This window comes from Heterodontus francisci, chromosome 34 (genome assembly GCF_036365525.1).
Source record: "Heterodontus francisci isolate sHetFra1 chromosome 34, sHetFra1.hap1, whole genome shotgun sequence".
In the NCBI taxonomy this organism is placed as follows: domain Eukaryota; kingdom Metazoa; phylum Chordata; class Chondrichthyes; order Heterodontiformes; family Heterodontidae; genus Heterodontus; species Heterodontus francisci.
The window spans coordinates 6,754,130-6,778,694 of NC_090404.1; the positions used below are offsets into that span (position 1 = coordinate 6,754,130).

The 24,565-nt window shown below is 40.7% G+C and overlaps 1 gene segment (V, D, J or C); it reads left to right on the top strand.

Annotated features, from left to right (window-relative positions):
• The first annotated feature begins 8,267 nt into the window (after window positions 1-8,267).
• Window positions 8,268-24,327, top strand: LOC137348965 (Ig heavy chain C region, secreted form-like). The segment is given in 7 exon segments: window positions 8,268-8,366; window positions 8,496-8,814; window positions 9,208-9,254; window positions 18,666-18,962; window positions 19,174-19,491; window positions 23,073-23,381; window positions 23,884-24,327. Coding segments are annotated over 7 exon segments (1,728 nt in total).
• Window positions 24,328-24,565: the final 238 nt, after the last annotated feature.

A 24,565-nucleotide genomic window follows, 5' to 3' on the forward strand; every position in this document is an offset into this window, starting at 1 on the left:
GCTAAATGCAGACATTCAAACAGGGTGTTTCATTAACACAGTGCCCATTGAGTCCCTGGCTTCACCCTATCAGCAAAATAACCCGCAAGTGTTTACTTATATATGTGTTTGTGTTTGTGAACAAAACACATCATATTGCTTGCAATTCCATAAATACAAATAATTAGCTTCACTGGTTTTTATTTTAGCATTTATTAAATTCAAAATGTAATTGCAGATCGAGGGAAATGAGCAGCTACCCATCAGTCTCTGTTAAGTGTTCACCTCACCATCACACAGAAGCTGCTGTTATTTCCCTCGAGTGTGTGATGATTTGTGCAAGTGATGGTAAAAATGAAACTGCCTGTACCTGAGGTGAAAATTACAAATCTGTAAATGACTGATTTATTATTTCCCACTTTTGCAAAGGAATGAAACAGTTGCTGCTTTTCAGTGAATTCAACACCATTTCTGTTTCCACAAACTTCCCTTTTAGCCTGTTACCTTCACTATCTACTCTCCGACGTCCTCCAGTATATTTATGGTTTAGTTCATTAATAACTGAGACACAAACTAACATACTATAAGAAGTGATATGGTTTCGTGTGGTATAAATAGTGCAGTAGTAACTAACGCATGGCCTAGCATAATATAAAAATACAACATGGTCTAGTGCAATATAGGTGGGACATGATTTTGTGTAATATAAGTGGGACATGAGTTCGTGCAATAATAACTGAGAATAGCCTAATGTATTATAAACAGATAAATGGTCTCCTGCACTAATAATTGCACATGGTCTAATGTGGTAAGATGGAGCAGGCCTAGTGTAACATAAACAGAGATATGGTCCAGAGCAGAAATAACTGAGACACAGCTTAGTGTAATATGAGCAGATGCATGGTCCAGTGCAGCAAAAATCTAGAATGAGTCATGTGCAATATAAACAAAGAGATTTCGAATGCAGTGCCAACTGAGATAATTTCTAGTGTAATGTAAACAGGGACATGGTCTATTGCAGTAATAAATGAGGCAGGGTCTAATGTTATATAAACAGAGACATGGTCTAGTGCAGTAATAAATGACACAGGGTCTAGTGCAACATAAACAGAGGAAGAGTCTAGTGAAATATCAGCAGAGAATTTATTTAGTCGAGTGATAACTGAGTTAGGGTCTAGTGCAATGGAAATAGAAATATGGTTAATAACTGAGGGAGGCAGCAGGGCAATATAAGAGAGAGATGGTCCAGTACAGTAATAACTGAGTCAGAATCTTGTATAATATACTAAGAGGCACAATTTTCTGCATTGAAAACGGAGACAAGAAATAGGGCCGAGTGTAATGTAATGTAAACAGGGTTGAGTGTAATGTAATGTGTCCGACAGGACCATGTATCTGTCAATATTACATTAGTCTGCGTCTCAGTTCTCATTGCACTAGGCCATAGACCATTACAGTAGAAAAATAATCATTATGCTAAACTTTTGCCAAACACTGGTAAGCCTCAGCTGGAGTAATGTAACAAACTTTCAGAGATAAACTGGAATTGAAGGACAGAACTAACAGTGAGCAACAGAGCATGACTTTTTTTTTACTACGTAGTGACAAACTGTTGTGATAAATTTTGCTAATTCGTATTTGTGTTGGACTGTGATCATTGCTCACAGTTTCTTTTTCTTGTTAAATGATGTGTTTCCTGCAGGATTTTCTATTTCGCTTTCCTCTGACCAACTGACTGCATCAGACGGAGTCTGGAACTGTGACACCGCAAAGCCGTTTGGACTGCTGCAGGGTCCTAAAATCCACTGAATTATATAGCTCTCAGCCGCGACATCGGAACAACCTAAACGTAATCGAGCACACACAAACACACATATAAGTGTACATGCGTGTGTGTGTGTGTGTGTGTGTGTGTGTGCATGTGGATTCGACAAAGATAGATGATTATCTTCACAAATTATGTTTTAGCATTTTACTTCCTTCTCTTCAAAACGTAGGATCAGATCATTTAATAAATTTGACCAAGGCTCTAAATTTATTGCACAAGATGATTTCGCTGTTTATAGGATACGACGTCACATCTCCGTCAATATTACCCTAGATAATGTCTCTTTTAGTATTGCATTGCACAATGTGTCAATTAATTTTACACTAGATCCTGTCTCAGCTATTAGTACACCGTGCCAAGAATCTGTTGATATTACATTAGCTTTTGTCTCAGTTCTCATTGCACTAGACCATAGACTACACCAATAGAAAAATAAGGATTAGGATAAACTTTTACAAAACACCAGTAGGCCCCAGCCCTAGTGGAGTATTGTGCCCATTTCGGGGCGTCAAATTTTCAGAAGGACATCGAGGCATTGAAGAGGGTCCAGAAAGATTTTCGAAAACGATACTTTGGGTGAAAGATTTCAGTTACATGAAGAGACTGAAGAAGCTGAGCTTGTTCTGCTGAGAGCAGAGAATGTTAAAAGGGGATGTCATAGAGACATTCAACATCATGAAGAGGTTGGATAGAATAAATAGACTGAAAATATATCCAGTGGTAGAACGGTTGATAATCAGAGGACACAGATTCAAGTGGAAATGGAGTAGAATCTCAAAACTTGCAGATGACACCAAATCTCAAGGCCTGGAAAACAGTGAGGACGATGTAAACAGACTGCAAAAGGACATAGATAGGCGAGCGGAAAGGGCAGATAAGTGGCTGATAGAATTTAATACTGACAAGGGGGTGGTGATGTATTTTGGCAGAAGGAATAGGGAGAGGCAATATGTACTTATTGGTACAGTTCTAAAGAGTGTGCAGGAACAGAGGGACCTTGGAGTGCATGGGCATCGATCTTTGAAGGTGGCAGGACATATTGAGTGAGTTTTTAGTAAAGCGTATACGATCTTGGGCTTCATAAGCAGAGGCATTGAGAACAAAAGCAGCGAAGTTATGCTGAACTTCTATAAAGCTCTGGTTAGGCCACAACTGGAGTATTGCATCCAGTTCTGGTCACCACACCTTTGGAAGGATGTGAGGGTCCTTGAGAGATATTTATCAGAATGGTTCCAGGGATGGATGATTTTAGTTACAAGCCTAGGTTGGAAAAACTGGGGTTATTCTCCTGAGAACAAAGGAGATTGGGGGGGGGGGAAATGACAGAAATGTACAAGATTATGAAAGACTTAGGTAAATTAGAGAAGGAAAACCCGTTCACATTAACTAATGGTACAAGGACTAGGGGACACAGATTGAAGGTTTGGGGCAAGTGATGCAGGTGGAATATGAGGAAGCACTTTTTATGCAGTGGGTGGTAATGATCTGGAACTCGCTGCCCACAAGGGTAGTGGAAGCAAAGACAAGAAATGACTTCAAAATGGAATTGGATAACCACTTGACGTAAACAGACTTGCAGGGATATGAGGATGCGCGGGGGAATGGGACTAATTGAATAGCTCTGTGGATTCAATGGGCCGAAAGGCCCCCTTCTGTACTGTAAATAACTCTCTGACTGGAGGCGATGTGAGGGGGAAGATAAATGAGAGAGCGAATTGTTATAATCTGGAATGCACTGCCTGAAAGGATGGTGGAAGCAGATGGAATAATAACTTTTAAAAGGAAATTTAATAAACATTTCAAATTGAAAAAAAGATTGCACCGCTCTGTGGAAATAACAAGGGGTATTGGAATAATTGGATAGATCTTTCAAAGAGTTGACACAGGCCTGAAAGGCTGAATGGTCTGTTTCTTAGCCTTATCATCTAGGAGTGTATGAGTAACTGGCTCAATCCAACACTCCTTTTTTTTAACATCTATTGTTAATAAAAAGAACAAAAGAAAAAGGTTGCATTTATATAGCGCCTTTCACGACCACAGGACGTCTCAAAAGCTTTGCAGCCAATGAACAACTTGCGAAGTGTCATCACTTCTGTAATGTAGGAAATACAGCAACCAATTTGCACACAAGCAGACGAACACGCGAATTAGGAGCAGGAGTAGGCCACTTGGCCCCTCCACAAATAGCAATGTGATAATGACCAGATAATCTGTTTTTGTGATGTTGGTTGAGGAATGAATATTGGGGATACCTCCACTGCACTGTTTCGAAATAGTACAATGGGATCTTTTACACCTGAGAGGGCAGACAGCCTCGGTTTCATGCCCCATCCGAAAAACGGTATCTCTGACAGTGCAGCACGCTACTGGAGTGCCAGTGAAATTTTTATTTTCATGTCCTGGAGTAGGACTTGAAACTGGAACCTGAGAGGTGAGAGTACTACCAACTGAGCTATGGCTGATGATCAAAAGTTGATACTAATTAAAATATAGATCAAGAAGGAATAGGTAAGTGGAACTCCAGGCATTCAACAGTTCAACTTTTGATTTAGATACAGTGTTAAATCAGACTGAGTCCAGACCTCTCAGGTATTCCCCCGTAATGTACAGTGTGGCCGGTAGTACAGACACTGGCTGTGGGTTTGACCTTGAATCCAACACCAGAATCGCTCTGCCATTCTGGTATTGTACTGTATCAATCAATCATTTAGCAGGCAATCCAGAATTTAACAATAATCCAAAGGCTATATGGACAAAGTCGGTCTTTTTCTACAAAAGAAACTTCAGTGGACTGTGAATCGTTAAATATGTGGTGATCCTTAATAGATTGAGAAACATCAATCGACTGAGAGTGGTGAAAGGATTGGGATTCATCGATGGATAGAGAGACATCAGTTGGTTGCAAACTATCAATTGTTTGAGAAAATTCATGGTTGTGGATCTATCAATAGTTTGGAACCATCAATGGATTGAGAAACATCTCATGTTTGGGAAACTCGATGAAGAACAAAAATATTGAGAAATATCATTTGTTTTGAATCTGAAACCCGATTGACCCCTCCCCCTTATGTAAGAGGGAAATCCCTATTGATCCAGAAATGTCTCTCCGTCTATCTGTTTCTGTCAGTTGACGCAGAGACTGTTGTTTCTCTTGATTGCGGGGTAACGAGCGGGAATGGGAACTGTTCACAAACAAAATTAATAACCCTAGGTTATGGGGGACAGCCACTTATACAAGGGCGAGGGGTTAATCAGGAATGATAAACTCAGCGCCATTCCCCTAAAAACACATCACTAATTATACCTCAATATTAATAATTAATTTTGCAGGGGCTCAGAACATTAGGAAAGGGTTTCAAGGTATAAATGCGGAGCAGAAATTTGTGAGGAAAGCTAATTACTGAATATTCCCAAACTGGTATCTTATCGGAGGCTTTATATCCGTACTGCTGTTTTCCCGACAGTAAACAAGCCTAACACATAAGTGCAGCTGGATGAGAAGCAGGATTTTGCATTAACCTCATGCTATAAAGCACTGGCCTGAGAATCATCTTCAAAACTGTGATTGAAATCACCATATTCAGCAACGTCACCAACTCAGCTCTGTCCGGCTGAAATACCATATCGACTCTAACCACATGTCTCCATCCTGCTCCTATTATTTCTCTTATTAAAGAGTTGGAGGGAATCAAGCGTTATGGGGGACAGGCAGGAAAGTGGAGTTAAGGCCACAGCCAGATCTTATGATCTTATTGAATGGCGGAGCAGGCTCGAAGGGCTGAATGGCCTACTCCTGTTCCTATTTCTTCGGTTCTTATCACAGTGACCCTATAACATCAACCTGAGTAAATCTCACTGAAATACTGAACTCGTGAACAGTTCATTCAGTGTATTCAAAGGCTGAATAGAGAGGCTCTGGCGAATGTGGTTAAAGGAATTAAGGACATTTGAATTTGTGACCACAGTGTGTAATACCCACAGGATATATTTCACTGTGGCAATGAGTTACAATAAATATATGGCGGTAAAGAAAGTTACAATTCATATACCTTTGATCCGTGCTGTTTAGAATGGTGTGACTGGAACAGTCTCAGAGAAATAAGTGTTTATTTTGGGAAGTGGAAAACATGTGTCCAATGGTTTGCGATATTTCTGCGTTGACTGAAGTAATTCGGGTGAGGATATATTGAGAGCTTTGTTGTACATGAAAGTACCACATGTTCAGAAATATTACAATCGTCTCCTCAGAACACAGCCATATTCTCCCTTTATATGTTTGAGACGAAAATTTACCAGCAGCTGAGAAGGATCATCAGTCCCGCAGTGACATCACCAGAATTCTCTTGGTGAATTGATCTTATTAGATCTGGGTACCCTCGGGGTAGAAATGATCCCGAAAATCGGGAAGGACTGAAGGCTTCAGACTGATGCAAATGAAATAAATGTGCTGCTTCATGTTAGGAATAGTAAACCACAAAGATGTGAATGTAGAACAGCACCTTTCCTGCCCAGCTATCCATATGTCCAATCTGTTCATCAGCCCTTTAAACATAACAATCAGACATCCAACTATCCATCCATTCCTACATCACTGCAGCTGTCCCTCCATCCACATAAACAAGCATATTTATCTATTTCAGAATACATCCTCTCTCTCTCTCTCTGAGCCCGTCTCCATCTGCCTATCTGTCTGTCTGTCTGTCTGTCTATCTATCTATCTGTTGCAATGTTATGATGTGCTGGACAGATTCTCCAGTGGACTTTTGCTACTAACAGGGTGTCTGAGACACTGGATATATTTTCTTTTCTGAGATGGGAGCAGTTCACATAGTTTCACAACTGAAAAAATAAAATTAAATCCAGTGTTGTTGCTGGATAGATTTGTTTATGAATAGGGCTCATTGACTATGTTAAGGATTTGAAGTTGGCTTGAAGCCAAGCGGTCAGTAATGAGGAAACAGATCTTTGATTTACTGCACAGAACCCCAAGATGCTTCCGGTAAATAACATTGGGTGTTCGAGCATCCCTGACTGCAGTCGGTGAATTGCTGCCAAATACTGTGAGGGCAGATTAGTGTGAACATAAATGGGAAAAGATGTGATTTAACCATTTAAACATTAACTTATTCAGCGGCGCTCTTGCACAAAAAAGCATTTTACGTGGCCTCCCATCAAAAGAATGATTTTCTGTAAATTCAATGCTCAGATCATGATAAAATGGGAGTTCAAAATAATACATTGACCCACGCGACAATTAAATATAATTCGAGATAATTAAGACCATTTATTCCGTACCGTATGAAGTTCTAGAGAGAGATTTTAATGACCCTTACATTCCATATTGAGATATTGGGAATCGCAAAGTAAATAAATAAATAGCTGGAATTGCCTTGAATCCGCTGCATTTCCTTGAATTTTCTCACAGAGCTGTCAATCACAAACAAATAAAGACTCCTCTCTGCCTGATAACAATTGCGTACTGTACAGTTTAATTTCTGATGATTTGGATTGTTTAACAAGCCCTCTCATAGCCAGAATACCAATGGGTAGAGAAATGTTCAGTTTGCGATTCGTTTCCACCGTAGATAAAACGTTTATTTCTTGTGATATTTTGTAGTATAGCATTAATTCCTGATATACTGTGTTCCTGAAGCCAGTGCATGCTGCACTGTTTCGATTAAAGTTAGCTGCAATGATTTGGGTGCCGGATAGTAGATTTGTTGATCGCCATTTCGGTTCTGATTCACTGGATTCCCTTTTTCGAAAAATAATCTGAATTTTACTTCTGACTCCTTAATTATCAGGCAAGTGGACTTCTTTTACAGCCAATTTTCAAAGGGCTGGCTTCGCGTCACAGAGTCAGCAGCAATTCGAGAAATACAGAGAGAGAGAGATACTTTTATAATGTTAGGCGTTTCTAATCACTCTGGTCTTAAATCGTGTAACTACAGTTACACTGCAAATAGAATCACTTTACTAATATCCCGCATTCAGTTGCATAAATTGCTAACAAATTATTGGTATAGACTGAAGGGATAGATATAGAGAGATGGATTGACACACATTAACAGTCACTTTAACCCTGGTAATGTAATTTAGCCTGAGAGATTCACATCCCCTGTGAAGAGTTGAGGAAATAAAGAGATTTAATTTACAGTCCACAATGCAATTATTTATTACTGAACACATACTCAACTGCAATATCTCCATTTACTACCAAGTAATATAGCATTAAAACCATAAAGTCAAATAACTATCTATGGATGCAGATAAAAAGTTCACATTTAATAATATCCCAGTGTAATGATATGAGTCCATTCTGTTAGTGATGTGGAAGGTGGGACGTGGATCCAGTAACCGCCTCTATCAGGGAATCAATAGGCAGTGCCTGTAACCTCACCCCCTTCTGCTGGGTATTTAAATGCTGGTCACTGGGACCGCAATACAACAGTCCGGGAGCAGGTTTGCTCAGTGCGTTCTTACCAGAAACATTTCCCCCGAATTACCAAAAGAATGAGGTCGGCGATTTCTCTCTGTCTGTTACTGGCTTTCTTATCCCGTGAGTAGTTTTTGCTGTCCGAGTCTCTCACTGTTACCGTCTCAGTGTTAGTCTCTCTCTCTGGAATGTGACAGAGTCAGGAATCATTTCACCACGATTAGTCCTCGGGTTTTTTGATATTTTTGACAGGTGTCCATTCGGATGTCGTGTTGACTCAGCCAGAGGCAGAGACCGGGAAACCCGGAGGCTCCCTGAAATTGACCTGTAAAACCAGCGGGTTCGATCTTGGCAGCTACAGCATGCACTGGGTCCGACAGGTTACCGGACAGGGGCTGGAGTGGATAGTTTACTACTATACTTCATCCAGCAACAACTATGCCCCAGAGATTAAAGATCGATTTGCTGCGTCCAAAGACACTTCAAACAATATCTTCGCTTTGGACATGAAGAAACTGAAGACCGAGGACACCGCCATCTATTACTGTGCCAGAGTACTACGTGGGTTGGCACAGCAGTTACAGTCAATACAAAAACTCCCTCAGCACTAATTAATGAGTCTGGGTCAGTGCTCGCTTTTACAATCCAACTGTATATGCAGTGAAGTACTATTTGTGTGCAGCACTGTCCACCTAGCACAGTTTATTATGGATAAACTGATTAATTATTCATTCATCAGTTGGTGATTTCAATAATTGCTGATATGTTACTGTGTGAAATATAAAACATCAGGGAAATTAATAAAGAGTGAAAAGAATCATTAACACAATTATAATTTTACAAAGAACCATCATGATTTTATTTTGCCACTGGAGTGTGGATATTTAAAATAATGATGGATTTCTCTCTATTCTGTGCAGAGTCGGTTATTGTGTGACCCAGCCCAGGGAATGTAACAATGTGACGCCATGGACTACTGGGGACAAGGGACCATGGTGACTGTGACTGCAGGTAAGAAACATTCATTTATTCAGTAACTGTTTTATTTGTGTTTTTATTTATATTGCTGTTTATTTTAATGATAACTTACTTCACTGAAATGTGGACTCGGTGGATTCCGTATTGAGATTTGTTGCGATGTTTCATGTGATTTGGCTGCAAAGGGATTATAGAATTTAATGTGATTTGGTGTTTATTTGTTGATGGGACTGTGTCTGGGCTACTTTAAATACCGAACTGTTATTAAACTGTTTGACATTTCTGTAATGATTTATCTTGCTGACATTTAGTCGCTGCAGGTTTTCTAGTCTAGCGCAAACAATAAGTATTTAAATATGTTTGAAATAAAATTATAGGCAGAAAGCTTCAACGGTTAAAAATAGTCTTACAATATTTTGATCTATCTTTATTTGTGGGACTTAAATTGCAATCTATCAATCTACTGCTCAGGAATGCAATGTAATACAATGAATTTTGATGTAATTAAAAGCTACATAAAGAACAAACTTGCAGCTTTGGTCAGATTTAAATTAATATATTCTTAATTATTATAATGCTGTGATATCAGGCAATATCAATGGACTATGCTATAGTCTCATATTAATTTATTAAACATGTTCTGTCCACCAATAGTTCTGCGACCATTGTTTTATATATATGATCATTTTAATAATTAGTTAGGTCAGGTATAGGCGAGCTCGGTGGATTCTGCATTGAGATTTTTTTTGCAATATTACATTTCATTCTGCAGAAAGTATTTGTAGAATTAAGCTGCTTTCCATGAAATGTACTGTGGCGGGAATCAGTTCCTCAGTGATGTGATTTGGTGTTTATCTGCTGAAGAGAGTGTGTTAATTTGAATCAGTAAAATTTGTGAAACAGTTTGATGTTTCTACATTGTTTAATCTCGAGCGAGCGGCTGCAGATTTTCTGATCGAATTGAAACGTTCTACGTGTTTAAAACTGTTTGAAAGAAATGAGAAATAATATTTTAAGATATTTCATGGCATTTTAAAAATTTAAGTGATAATTATAGGTTAAACGATAAAACCATGGTTTGTGACGTGAAAGTACGTGAAATGTTACTGCAATTACAAGCTGCATAATTGGCAGGTTTGCAGATTGGAGAGTAAAGTTAATGTAATTCAAACAGTTTTACTGCGGCAATATCTCATCATATAAACCAAATATGCTTTAATATTAACATCGATTCATTATTCATTAATCGACTTTCACCGTTCTGGTGATCAGAAATGTTATGGGCTGGAGACAATTTTAATTTATGCTTGAAATTATTTCAATAAGAGTGTACTTATTCTCGTGCTGTGTTTAGTTTGATGAACGATTTTGAATTAATTGTTATATTTCTGATTATAACAGGTGAATTATAGCTTGTATTTACTTATAACTTCAATAGGAGTTGTAAATTGCAGTTCGTCAGTGCAATATATCTGTCCGGTTATTACATTCTTTGCGTGCAGCCCAAACCATGTTGTTCCTGAAATGTCATTTGTTGTTGGATAGTGAGATAATTATCACTAATCTCATATTAACCATTTTCCCGGGACAGGAAGTTGTTGCCAGTCAAAGAATTGTTCATATGATTTTATTTAAATTGAAGAAACTTGCAAACTGCGTAAGGCTAGAGACAAACAAATAACACCTTGAAATTCAAGCAGATTCAATTAATTACAAAAGGTTAATGTTAGTTTTGAATTCAGTAACAAAATCCTGTCTCCCACAGTTATGCTGCACACAGGATAGAATTATAGACAAAGAACAGATTATACCTGAGTGTTATGCTTAATTCTTATCAAATATTAAATTGATCAGCAAAATCTCGGCCATATTTACTCATTAAGTTTGAAATGTCGCTGGATGATGTGAAAGAATTATTCTCGTCCAATTTTGCAGTGATCATTTTGGAGCTTCTTTCAATAAAAAATACAATATATTTACCAATTAATTTACGGGGATTGTGTGCATTACGAGAGTAAAATATAAAAACATTGTCTGATTAAATAGATGCATGCCCAGTTACTGATCGCAAACTGACCGTATGTTTTTGATTTTTTTCTTAAATGGTTAAGATTTATGACAATATTTAAACACCAAAGTCCTGCTTTCACAAACAGACAATGTTACAGCCCATGAACAGTTAGTGAGATGTGACCCTGGCCGGGCTTGAAACTATTTAAAATATTCCACTCCTAAATCCATCGTGTGAAATACTCGCTGAGACTAGACGGAGTTTATGATAGATCAACACATTCAGAGACATGTGCAGTTTACAAGTTTGTGGATTGAAAGCAGGGCGGGAGTAGAAATTATTGTTAATTTCAAATTATTGAACTGTGATTCGATTTAAGTTAAAGTAATATATTTTTCTGAAAATTTTCATCTATTAATATGACGTCTATTTTTTAATATTGATTAAGTGTCATCATAATTAAATTAAACCCGATAATTTCACAGAAACTGGTCTTGAATTAACATCAACTAATGTTCAAAATTACAGTGTAAAATCAGGTAACCTAAATATTAACCTGGAATATAATAGCGCTAATTCAGTAAACATAAATGACCTCCTCGGATTCCAATGAGTGCAATATCGCAAGGGCCGGAGAGAATTTTGAATTATGTCTAAAAATAATTTAGAGAACAATATATTTCTTACTCAACTGTTCTCAGCTGATTTTAATTAACTTTGTGTATTGCTTCAATTAGTTTTTGGTAACATTTAGTTATGAAATTGTATCAAACCAGTGGGTAATCGGTTTGCAATTTAATGTTTCCTGATTTTCTAAATTCTTACTCTGTCACTGAATTGCTGTCACGGACATCAAAGTTTCCTGAATGTGGACTGTTTTGATGTACTCATTTTTACGGAAACTACATCACAGAATCACAGAAGAATACAGTGCAGAAGAGGCCATTCGGCCCATCGAGTCTGCACCGATGCATTAAAGACACCTGACCTGTCTACCTAATCCCATTTGCCAGCACTTGTCCCATCGCCTTGAATGTTATGACGTGCCAAATGCTCATCCAGGTACATTTTGAAGGATGTGAGGCAACCCGCCTCGACCACCCTCCCAGGCAGTGGCATTCCAGACCGTCACGATCCTCTGGGTAAAAAAGTTCTTCCTCAAATCGCCCTTATACCTCCCGCCCCTCACCTTAAACTACCGTCCCCTCGTAACTGACCCTTCAACTAAGGGGAACAGCTGCTCCCTATCCACCCTGTCCATGCCCCTCATAATCTTGTACACCTCGATCAGGTCACCCCTCAGTCTTCTCCGCTCCCGTGAAAACAACCCAAGCCTATCCAACTTCTCTTCACAGCTTAAATGTTCTATCCCAGGCACCATGCTGTTGAATCGCCTCTGCACCCCCTCCAGTGCAAACACATCCTTCCTATAATGTGGCGACCAGGATTGCACACAGTACTCCAGCTGTGGCCTTACCAAAATTCTGTACAACTCTAACATGACCTCCCTGCTTTTGTAATCTATGCCTCGATTGATAAAGGCAAGTGTCCCATATGCCTTTTTCACCACGTTATTAACCTGCCCTTCTTCCTTCAGAGATCTATGGACAAACACGCCAAGGTCCCTTTGTTTCTCAGAACTTCCCAGTGTCAGGCCATTCACTGAATACATCCTTGTCACATTACTCGTTCCAATGTGTATCACCTCACACTTTTCAGCGTTAAATTCCATCTGCCACTTTTCTGCCCATTTAACCATCCTGCCTATATCTTCCTGTAACCCAAGACTCTCAACCTCACTGTTAACCACTCGGCCAAACTTTGTGTCATCCGCGAGCTTACTGATCCTACCCCCCACATAGTCATCGATGTCGTTTATATAAATGACAAACAATAGGGGACCCAACACAGATTCCTGTGGTACGCCAGTCACTAAAACAACCGTCTGACATCACTCTCTGTCTCCGACATCTAAGCCAATTTTTAATCCACCTTATCAAGTTACCTGTATCCCATGTGCATTTGCTTTCTTGATAAGTCTCCCATGTGGGACCTTGACAAAGGCTTTGCTGAAATCCATGTAAACTACATCAACTGCACTACCCTCATCTACACACCTGGTCACATGCTCAAAAAATTCAATCAAGTTTGTTAGGCATGACCTCCCTCTGACAAAGCCATGCTGACTATCACCTAATCACATTTTGCCTCTCCAAGTGGAGATAGATTCTCTCATTCAGAATTTTCGTACACGTCTTTAAGATTGCAAACAGACAGGGAGAAACATTTGGAGGTTGAAGGGATTTTGGAAATGACTATCAGTTTAATTTCAAAGAGCGTACAGACTTGGAGTGGTCACAATTTGTCAATTGATAAATTAGAATCAAACAGCTTCATTGAAATTGACAGATTGAACAGATCTAACTGCTGAGAGCTCGATTGTTGCACCGTTTGTGCCTGTTCAGTTTTTGTGCGCCTGCTTACTGTGTCGGGACGAGGAGCCCTCCCTACAGGCTGTAAACAGTCTGATTCGTTCTCCTACAACTTGATCTATTTATTTAAGAAGCTTGTATCTGTGAGAAACCTAAAATGTTGACTTTACGTTTGATGAGGCGCCTCAGCAATGAGATCAGTATTCCAGTCTGTGACAACAGTTCAAAATCATGACAGACAAACTGTAGAAGGAGATTTGGTCAGTTTGATTCGGCAATGCAGGGGAAGCTTTGCTGCATGCTTAATGCATACTGTAAATGTCCTGGATCCGTTTGATGAGGCAAGCGTAGAGGGAGAAATTACTCTGTACGTAAACCTGGTTCAACCTGTCCTGGATGTATTTGATGGGACAGCGTAGAGGGAACTATTTTTTTAAATATTAAACTAGTGCTGCACCTGACCCAGAGTGAACGTGTAGTGTGGAGGCAGCTTTCCTCCGAATATAACACTTGCGATATCTGACCTTACAGCTCATGGCAGGGCCGGACAAGGGGGTCTTTACTCTTTCGCTTAACTTTCCTGTACCTGACCTGAGAGTGTTTTCCCAACAGTGTTGAAGGATCCTTTGTCTGCATCTAACTTAGAACTTGTGAGTTCTTGACCCAGATACATGAAAATAAATTGTTCCATTGCCCAGATAAAACAATGCACATTAATTGGTATTAATATTCTTTCATGGCCAAATTTTAATAAGTTAAAAATATTTAAAAATGTTAAGCATCAGATAATAATTGAATGAAATTGGTCTGATTTTGAGAGCACTTTCAGAACAAACAGTTGCAGGAAGTGACTGTAACGGTCCAGAGAACAGCACCTGTTCTGATCTGATGAGAGGCTGAAAGACCTTTTGACGATTTAAATGGAGAAACGCGAAGAGTCCTGCTCCAAATAACCATCATGATAATCTCATGTTGAAAGCCAGCATTTCGTTCAAGTATTTTCAAAAGGTAACAGGCAGTGATAAACTCTGATGAGATGCTGTTATTGGATTGGGTCACAGCAGAGGGCACAAAGCCACTGAAGTAAGCTTCTGTGTAACTTTTGAAGTGATACAGTTAGCCTGCAATCAATGTCAATCACAATAAACTTTAAATCTCTGACAGTATCTGATTGACTCATTTGTATTAAATCCCTCAGATCCTCTTATTTTAAAAATCCTCTTACATTAGATTAGGAATACAGAACTGAAACAGGCCCACCGAGTCTGTGCCGAACATCAACCACCCATTTATACTAATCCCACATTTCTACCAAACATCCCCACCTGTCCCTATATTTCCCTACCACCTACCTATACTAGTGACAATTTATAATGGCCAATTTACCTATCAACCTGCAAGTCTTCTGGCTTGTGGGAGGAAACCGGAGCACCCGGAGAAAACCCACACAGACACAAGGAGAACTTGCAAGCTCCACACAGGCAGTACCCGGAATCGAACCCGGGTCCCTGGAGCTGTGAGGCTGCGGTGCTAACCACTGCGCCACTGTGCCGCCCATTACAACAAGCAATAAAAACATATGCCACAGAGATGTTCAAATTTATGAAGCCTTTCCTCCCATTGAATTTGGAAGAGCTAACTCTACTAAGTCGGTTAGGATCACAGAATCTTCTCGTACGTAATGTGGCCATTCAGCCCGCCATGCCTGTGTTAGTTCTTAAAGAGCTCTCCAATTTAATCCGACAAGCCATTTCCCCTCTCATAACCATGCAAATTAGTCTCCTTCTAGGACATGTCCTGTTGCCTTGTGCATTCCAGATGCACTTACAGGGCCTGCACAGACACGACGGGTTGAATGGTCTCTCTTTGTGCTGTAACCGTTCTATGCTTCTTTGAAAATCACCCTCTGCAAGAAAAGAGACTTCCTTCTGCAGCCACCACCCCGCCCACACTCCGTTTTGTTGCCAATTATTTATTTTGCCACTGAACCACTTGCCATAGGAAACCGTTTGTACTTATCTGCTATATCAGAACATCCCATAATTTTGAATATGCCTATTCGGTATCCAGCAAAGGAGAACATTTCGACTTGTATAATCACTCTATGTAACTGAACTCCCTCATTCCTGACATCATCCTGGTAAACTCCCTCTGCACTCTCCCCAAAGCCTTGACCTCCTTCCAAAAGTGTGATGGCCAGAATTGTGCAAAAAATGCTTGAGCCTAATCAGTGATTTGTAAAGCTTTAATATGACTTCCTTGTTCTTTGTATTCAATAATCCATTTTACAAGACCAAGTGTTCCATTTGCTTTCTTAACCGTCTTCAAAACATTGTGAATATGCACCTCATGCCCCTCGACTGTTTTACCCCCTTCAAAATAGTACCACTTACATTGCATTTGCTTTCTATGTTGTTCCTCAAAAACTCCAGCACTTCACATTTAACCGAATTAAATTGCATCTGCTCTGTCTCTGAATATTTCACCAGTCTGTCTATGTCCTCCTGAACTCTGTTGCTATCCTGCTCACTATTTGTTTCGTATCATTAACGAACTTCGAAATTCTACTCCCCAAACCCATATCCACATCATTATATGAAACAAAAAAAACAATAACACTACGACCAACCAAGGGGGATCACAATGCTTAATTCTTTCCAGACAGTTCACTCTCTGCTTCCTGTACCGTCGCAGGTTAACACCATCTCTTTAACCCATGCAGTTCTATTTTCTGAATGTCCTCTTATGTGGTATGTTATCTAATGTCATTTGAAAGCCCATATGTCCAACCTTGATGCTACCAACATCGACAATCTCTTTTCCATACTGTTGGTGAGCGAGCTTTCAATATCTGACCAATAAGCCTCAAGTGTTTGAATTGTCCACACAAAACAGAAGTGAGAGTTGACCATGTCATCAATAACACTTCAGGAACTTGTGTCCTTCCTTGCCTGGAACCTACTGATATTCACTCGAAGTATAATGTGTAAGTAATGTCAATATCAGATATCTATAGAAGAAACCTGTCCTGACGTTCACGTTATGGTCGGTGCAAGCAACAAGAAGATGTGTCCGTAACGACACAGTCAGCAGCACCAGTTCTCACTGGTGAGGGGTGGGAAGATACTTTGGAAAATTAAATGGACCATTTCAAGAACAACATTTCAAGAGACGGATTTTTAGGAATCGGATTTAATTCGTATTATTAATTGAGCTGGAGGGAGAAGCAAACTCGGGAGAGATCCATTCAGTAGAATAAGATAGAACACAAATCACAATCTTCAAGTACTCAGAAGGAAAGTGATATTCAATGCCGAGTCATCTAAAACTTTAATTCCAGAAAGGAGGTTGTGAAAGATTCCCTCTGAAATCTGTGTACTAAATGATTCAGTCCATGTTTCAAAGTAGACTTCAACTATTTATTGAAAAAGTTCTTTATTGTTGTGGGAATATAGAAGATTAAAATGAAGTCTGGTAGAGTTTAGTTTAGATATACAGCACTGAAACAGGCCCTTCGGCCCACCGAGTCTGTGCCGACCATCAACCACCCATTTATAATAATCCCATATTCCTGCCATATCCTCACCTGTCCCTCTATTTCCCTACCACCTACCTATACTAGGGGCAATTTATAATAGCCAATTTACCTATCAACCTGCAAGTCTTTTGGCTTGTGGGAGGAAACCGGAGCACCCGGAGAAAACCCACGCAGACACAGGGAGAACTTGCAAACTCCGCACAGTCCGTACCCAGAATCAAACCCGGGTCCCTGGAGCTGTGAGGCTGCGGTGCTAACCACTGCGCCACTGTGCCGCCCAGGCGTGATGTGAATCACGAATGTTTACCCAGAAATTCAGAAACCAATTTGCCCAGATCAGTGAGTTGGACTGCAGAGGGCACTGATTTAAAATCAGCGTGAAAGGAATGAAGGAAGAGGGTATGAATCTACTTTTCTACACAGGGGTTGTTAGGATCTGGGATGTCCTATCAGAAAGAGAGCTGTAAACAGAATCCAAAACAGCTGGATAAAATGGAGCTTCAGAAAAGAAGATTAGGAATTGGAATAAAAACAAGAAATGTTGGAAATACTCAGCAGGTCTGGCAGCATCTGTGGAGAGAGAAGCTGAATTAACGTTTAAGGTCAGTTCTGATGAAGGGTCTGACCTGAAACGTTAACTCGGTTTCTGTCTCCACAGATGCTGCCAGACCTGCTGAGAATTTCCTGTATTTCTTGTTTTTATTTCCGATTTCCTGCATCCGCAGTATATTGCTTTGAATTAGTAATTGGAAGGTCAGCGGGATCGCTGGAGTGATCTTTCACAGGCTTGATGGACCGAATGGCCTCTTTCTCTGCTATCATTTCTATTATTTTATAATCCTGGGTCATGTACATGCTCGGATTTGTTGTAGGTTTTTTATGGGAAAATAATGAAATGACTTTGCCTGGGAGTCAAGTTTCGAGTTATGAACTCTGTTTATAAGCACACAATGCGATGCCTCTTTTTAAGAGTAGTCGCAATTTGACGGTGGGGAAAGGTGGGGGTGGGCGTGGGTTGGAGGGGGTGGGGGTGTTTGGAGAGATGGGGGAACCCAGTATTCAATTTGCAGAGAGTAAATTTCCCAAAACTGCAATTAATAAATGCCGAGTGCTTTTTTTTTTTTTTGGCAAAGTGCTGTTGGTTTGGAAATAATTACTGGTGGAATAGCGGGGAAACTCCTCTTCCAGATTAGTCCAATGGAAGGTACTTTATTGCGAGGACTTCTAAAGGCTCTTACTTTTGTAATGTGACAGGTCCTGAAAGAGAGGTGTTTTCCTGACCAGGGCACCGACATGCGATTATCATTAAATGATGGAACTGATAGAAGCACAAATGCGGATGAAGGTTTTAATCGGAAAATATTAGAATCAGTTTCTAGCTGGAGTGAAATTCCGAGTTGTCTGGTTACTTAATAAGCAAAAATCACAGAGTCTAACTTGTTCAATCTGCCATTCTTTCCCAGCGACACCGTCTCCCCCAACCCTTTACGGCCTGTGCTCCTGTGAACAACCCAACACCGGTGGCTCCGTGGCCTACGGCTGTTTGGCGATAGACTACATCCCCCAAATCACCAGCGTTTCCTGGAAGAAAGATAAACAGACGATCACCACTGGACTGAAGACTTACCCATCAGTGATGAACAAGAAGGGAACCTACACCTTGAGCAGCCAGTTAACCATCACCGAGTCAGAGGTGGGAAGCAGCAAAATCTACTGCGAGGTTCAACGTGGAGAGTCACTCTGGATCAAAGAAATTCCAGGTTAGTGTTGTGGAAACTGTGAAAGACAGAAAAGCCATAATGATCTTTTGTTAAGCTTTGGCTATATCACATTTAGAGCATTGTGCACAGTTCTAATTCCTGGAGATTCCAGTTAGTGTCTGCTTGACATCAAATAATCTGTTAAAATGTAAGAACAGTTTGCAATAGTTATTAATTTCAACGAGAAATGTCTAACATGTTTTTCTTGAAGATTGTCAAGGTGACATCATCCATCCAACTGTTATCCTCACCCAGAGTTCCAGTGAAGAAATCACAAGCAGCAGATTTGCAACTGTCGTGTGTTCAATCATCGATTTCCATCCAGAGTCAATAACCGTGAGTTGGTTGAAGGATGGACAACCTATGGATTCGGGCTTCATCACCTCTCCTGCCTGTGAAGTGAACGGAAACTTCTCAGCGACCAGTCGGCTGACAGTCCCCACTGGGGAATGGTTCACCAACACGGTCTATACCTGCCAGGTCTCTCATCAAGCGGTCACCCAAAGCCGAAACATCAGCGGATCTCAGGGTAAGAGACACAAACCGAGAAAGCTCCAGATCATTCTGTTCCCTGATGAATATCAAAGGGAGGAATTTATTGGAATTAATACAAATCACAGAACAATTTCTAATTTACCATCATGTAGGGTTTTTTTTTGCTTTGTTGCACTGTGAGTGATGAATTAGATTTGCTCATGGTTCAACATGTTATTACATCACCAAATAATGGTTCCCTCTGCTTTGATGCAAGAACACAAGAAATAGGAGCAGAAGTAGACCATTCAGCCCATCGAGTCTGCTGCGCCATTCAATACGATAATGGATGAGCTTGAGCTTCAATTCCACTTTTCTACCCGCACCCCATGTCCCTTGATTCCCTTACAGACCAAAAATCTATCTCTCCCAGCCTGAAATGTATTAAATGATGGAGCATCCACAACCGTCGGTGGCAGAGAATTCCAAAGTTTCACAACCCTTTGAGTGCAGCAATTTCTTCTCATCTCAGTCCTGAATTATTGGCTCCTTATCATGAGGCTGTTTTCCCGTGTTTTAGAGTGCCTGACCAATGGGAACAAATTCTCAGCTTCTCTCTATCAAGCCATTTCAGAATCTTGTATATCTCAATTAGATTGCCTCTCATTCTTCTGAACTCCAGAGAATGTAGGCCCAATTTACTCAGTCTGCCGTCACCGGACAAGCCCATCAACCAATGGGGCCAATTTAGTAAATCTTCGCAGCACTGCCTCAAGTACAAGTACATCCTTTCTTAAATGTGGAGGCCAAAACTGCACATAGTATTCCATTTGTGATCTCACCAAAGCGCTGTGCAATTTTGGTAAGACTTCTTTATTCCTGTGCTCCAATCTCCTTGCAAAAAAGGCCAACATGCCATTTACCTTCCAATTAGCCGGATGCACTTGTATGTTGAATTTGTGCGTTCCTTGTTCGAGTACCCCCAAGTCTCTTTGAACATCAACACTAACCATTTTCACTCCTTCCAAACATATTTGCCTTTTCTATTTTTACGACCAAAGTGAACAATTTCAGAAATCCCTATATAATACTCAATTTGCCAACTTGTTGACCACTCACTTAACTTGGCTATATCTCTTTGCAGCCTCTCCATATCCTCCCCACAGCTTACCTTTCCACTGAACTTTGTATCATCAGCAAACTTAGATACATTACTCTCTGTCTTTTCTTCCAAGTCATTAATATAGAGTGTAAATAGCTGATTCTTGTGGCACCCCACTATTTACTGCCTTCCAACTTAAAAATGCCTCATTTATGCCCACTCTCTGCTTCCTGTCTGTTTACCAATCCTTTGTCGGGGCTGATATACTACCTCCAGCACCATGAGCCCTAACCTTGCCTATTATTCTTTTTTGTGGCACCTCACCGAATGCCTTTTGAAAATCCAGGAATACTACATCTGCTGGCTCCCCTTTATCTACCCGACTCGTTACATCCTCAGAAAACACTAACGCATTTGTCAAACAGCATCTCCCTTTAGTAACACCACGCTGACTTGTTCTAATCATACTATGCTTTTCCAAGTGTAATGTGAAGACTTCTTTAAAAATAGTTTCCAGCATCTTTCCAACGACTGACGTCAGGTTAACTGGCCTGTAGTTCCTTTTTTTTGCTCTACCTCCTTTCTTGAAAAGCGGCGTTACTTTTGCCAACATCCAAGCTGATGGGACCATTCCTGAATCTAAGGAATTCTGGAAAGTCATAACCATCACATCCACTATCTCTGCAGTTATCTCTTTTAGAATCCCAGGATGTAGGCCATCTGGTCCTGGGAACTTGTCAGATTTTACTCTGCCAAGTTACTCCAATACCTTTTCTCAGCTGATATCAATATCCTTAATTTTCTCACTCTTTTTAGCCCCAAGGCTACTGCCTGTTTCTGGTATGGAACTTGTGTCTTCTACTGTGAAGACAGACACAAAATATTTGTTCAATGCCTCTGCCACTTCCTCATTCCCCATGATGATTTCTCCTGTCTCTGCCTCTAAGGGACCAACGTCTACTTTAGCTACTCTGTTCCTTTTTATGTACTTCTAAAAGATCTTCCAAACTATTTTTATATTGATGGCTAGTTTACTCTCAAATTCTATTTTATTCCCCTTTTTATCAACTTTTTGGTGGCCCTTTGCTGTTTTCTAAAACTCCCAATCCTCAGTCTTACATCTAATTGATGTCACATAGTGAGTGAGGTGGCCTTGATATCAGGTTTATCTTGAGTTGGCTGATCATATTCAGAGCGGCAATAAGTGGCAGGACGTTTCCTGGTTACAGCCTCGGGATCAAGCGCCAGAAAGAGTATCGATTTAGAAAACTGTGTTCAATTCAGAACTCCGGAGTTTAGGAGGAATCTATTGGCCGTGGGAGTGGTGCAACAGAAACTGACTTGAATTGTAGCGGGGCTGAACGGGTTAAATTAAGCGAACAGATTTAACAGGCCAATCTGGCATTGCTTTCAGGATTGAAGGGGGGTGTAATTGAGGTGTTTAAGATGTTTACTGCAATTGATGGAGTCGATGGAGAAAAAAATATTTCCTCTGGTGAGGGACTCGAGAGCAAGGGGGCATAACTTTCAAATTAGACCAAGGTTATTCAGGGATGATATCAGGAAGCTAACATTTACACGGTGGGTATCAGTGATCTGGAATTCTCTCCCTCAACTCGCTCTTTATGTTTGGCATCAATTGTAAATTTTAATGTTGAGATTGATAGATGTATGCCAGGCAAGGCTATGAAGGATTGCATATGGGGAGACGGGATTAAGATGCAGGTCAGCCATTGCCTAATTGAATGGCGGAACAGGCTGGAGGGGCTGAATGTCCTACGCTTTTTCCTTTGTTTCTATTACTGCCCTCTTGTCAGATCGCCTTCTGACTGCAGACTGACATATGAGGCGTTCTGACTCATGACAGATATTCGGAAACTGCCTCACACTGTTCTTGAAAGTTATTCTGCACTTCAAAAAGATTCCTTAGAAGTGCATTTTCCCGATCTTTCACCCCTCCTCCGATTGGTTCCGACATATTTTCCTCTCCCCAAATATCGTGACATGGCGCCAGAAAATTAAAGTTGTTTCCTCTTGGGCCTAAAATTCAGGATATCATTTGACTCTCGTTATGAACCAGTGTGAATTAGATATTTAGCTCGTGGGTGTGAGAGCCATTATATTCAGAGGACATGTCATCCGGGGCAAGGACTGTTAGACGGGCGGAAATACGAACAAACGAACATCCGAATTAGGAGCAGGAGTCGGCCCTTCGAGCTTGCTCCGAAGGGATTTTGGGAAGAATTTTATTCAGTGCACAACACAGTTTCTCCCGCAATTATTCGATTTTTACGCCGGGTACTTGCTTCAAAGCCCCATTACAGGCTTCTTAGGGTGCAAGTGCACAGTGCATGTTATAGAATCACCCGGAAGCTTTTTCAGGTTGTTGTCCTTCCAATAAACGATATTATTTAAGCAACAGCTTGAGGTCGATATCTCGAAGTTGATTTATTCTCCGAGAGACAGTGAAGGCTGAATATTGGTGTCTGATTCTGAAGATGAATCTTTGTTTTATTTCCATTTCTGTTTTACAGTTCCTTGTTCCTGCAATGATCCAGTAATTAAACTACTGCCACCATCAATAGAACAGGTCTTACTGGAGGCGACGGTGACCTTAACCTGCGTCGTGTCTAATGCTCGTTATGGCATCAACGTGTCCTGGACACAAGAACAGAAGCCTTTGAAATCTGAGATTGCCGTGCAACCCGGAGAGGATCCCGACAGTGTGATCAGCACCGTAGACATCTCGACACAATCCTGGCTGAGTGGGGCTGAGTTCTACTGCGTGGTGAGCCATCAGGATCTGCCGACTCCTCTCAGAGATTCCATCCACAAGGAAAAAGGTGAGCAGTGAGATTGAAGCAATAAGTGAGAGGTTGTGCTTATTTCCGGTGTTTGTTCAAGGAACAATTCGTCCTATTAAGTGTTCTCATGGATTATTCTGATAATTCAATTGTAATTCCACAAACGAAACCCTCTGGAACCAGAGGTGATGCATTTAAGGGGAAGCTAGATAAGTAGATGAGGGAGAATTGAATAGAAGGAGATGAAGTGAGGTGGGGGGAGGTTCGTGGGCGGCATAAACACCAGCAAAGGCTAGCTGGGCTGAATGGCCTATTCCTGTGCTTTTTACTTCTATGTAATTTTCCAGTCTAATCCTTTAAGTTCCCTGCGAATGGGGTTGCATCCACCTCTGCTCCGGGCTGGAAAACAGGACCGGCTGCAGAGGGGAAAAGGAAAACCTTTAAAATTCAGCACAATGCACATTCCTCTCACAGCTAATCACCGGTTTCATTGTCTCTGGAATTCTCCAGTTTATTGACATTTATTTTAATTTTTCTGCAGTAAAAGATTTGCGGGAACCGTTCTTGTCTGTCTTCCTGGCCCCGGCAGAAGATGTCGCCGCTCAGAGGTTCCTCTCCCTCACCTGCTTTGTGAGAGGTTTCTCCCCCCGACAGATCTTCGTCAAGTGGACCGTCAATGACAAGTCGGTGAATCCCGGCAACTACAAGAACACCGAGGTGATGGCGGCGAACGACAATAGCTCCTTCTTCATCTACAGCCTGTTATCCATTGCAGCGGAGGAGTGGGCCAGTGGCGCTTCTTACTCCTGTGTTGTGGGACATGAAGCGATCCCCTTGAAGATCATCAACAGAACAGTTAATAAATCCAGCGGTAAACCGAGAATTGTGAACATTTCCCTTGCAGTGTTGGACACCGTTAATTCATGTCAATGAGAATCTCTTGATTGCATTTTAATTCTTAAATAAAAATCAATAAATACCTTTTCCTCCAATCACGATTTAAATACACAAGCGCTCAATTAATTCTGCTTCCCACATTTGCTAAGGATAGGTCTATTCATCTAAAGTAGGATATTTGCAGATCTCGGGCCCAAGTCTTGTACAATCAGTACTCCCAGCTCAGATACCACAGGTTAGTGACAGAGCAAAACTGATTCATTTCCAGGATTCCGTCAGGTACCATCAGCAACTTAGCTTTCCTCCTGCCTTGTCGGGGGGATATA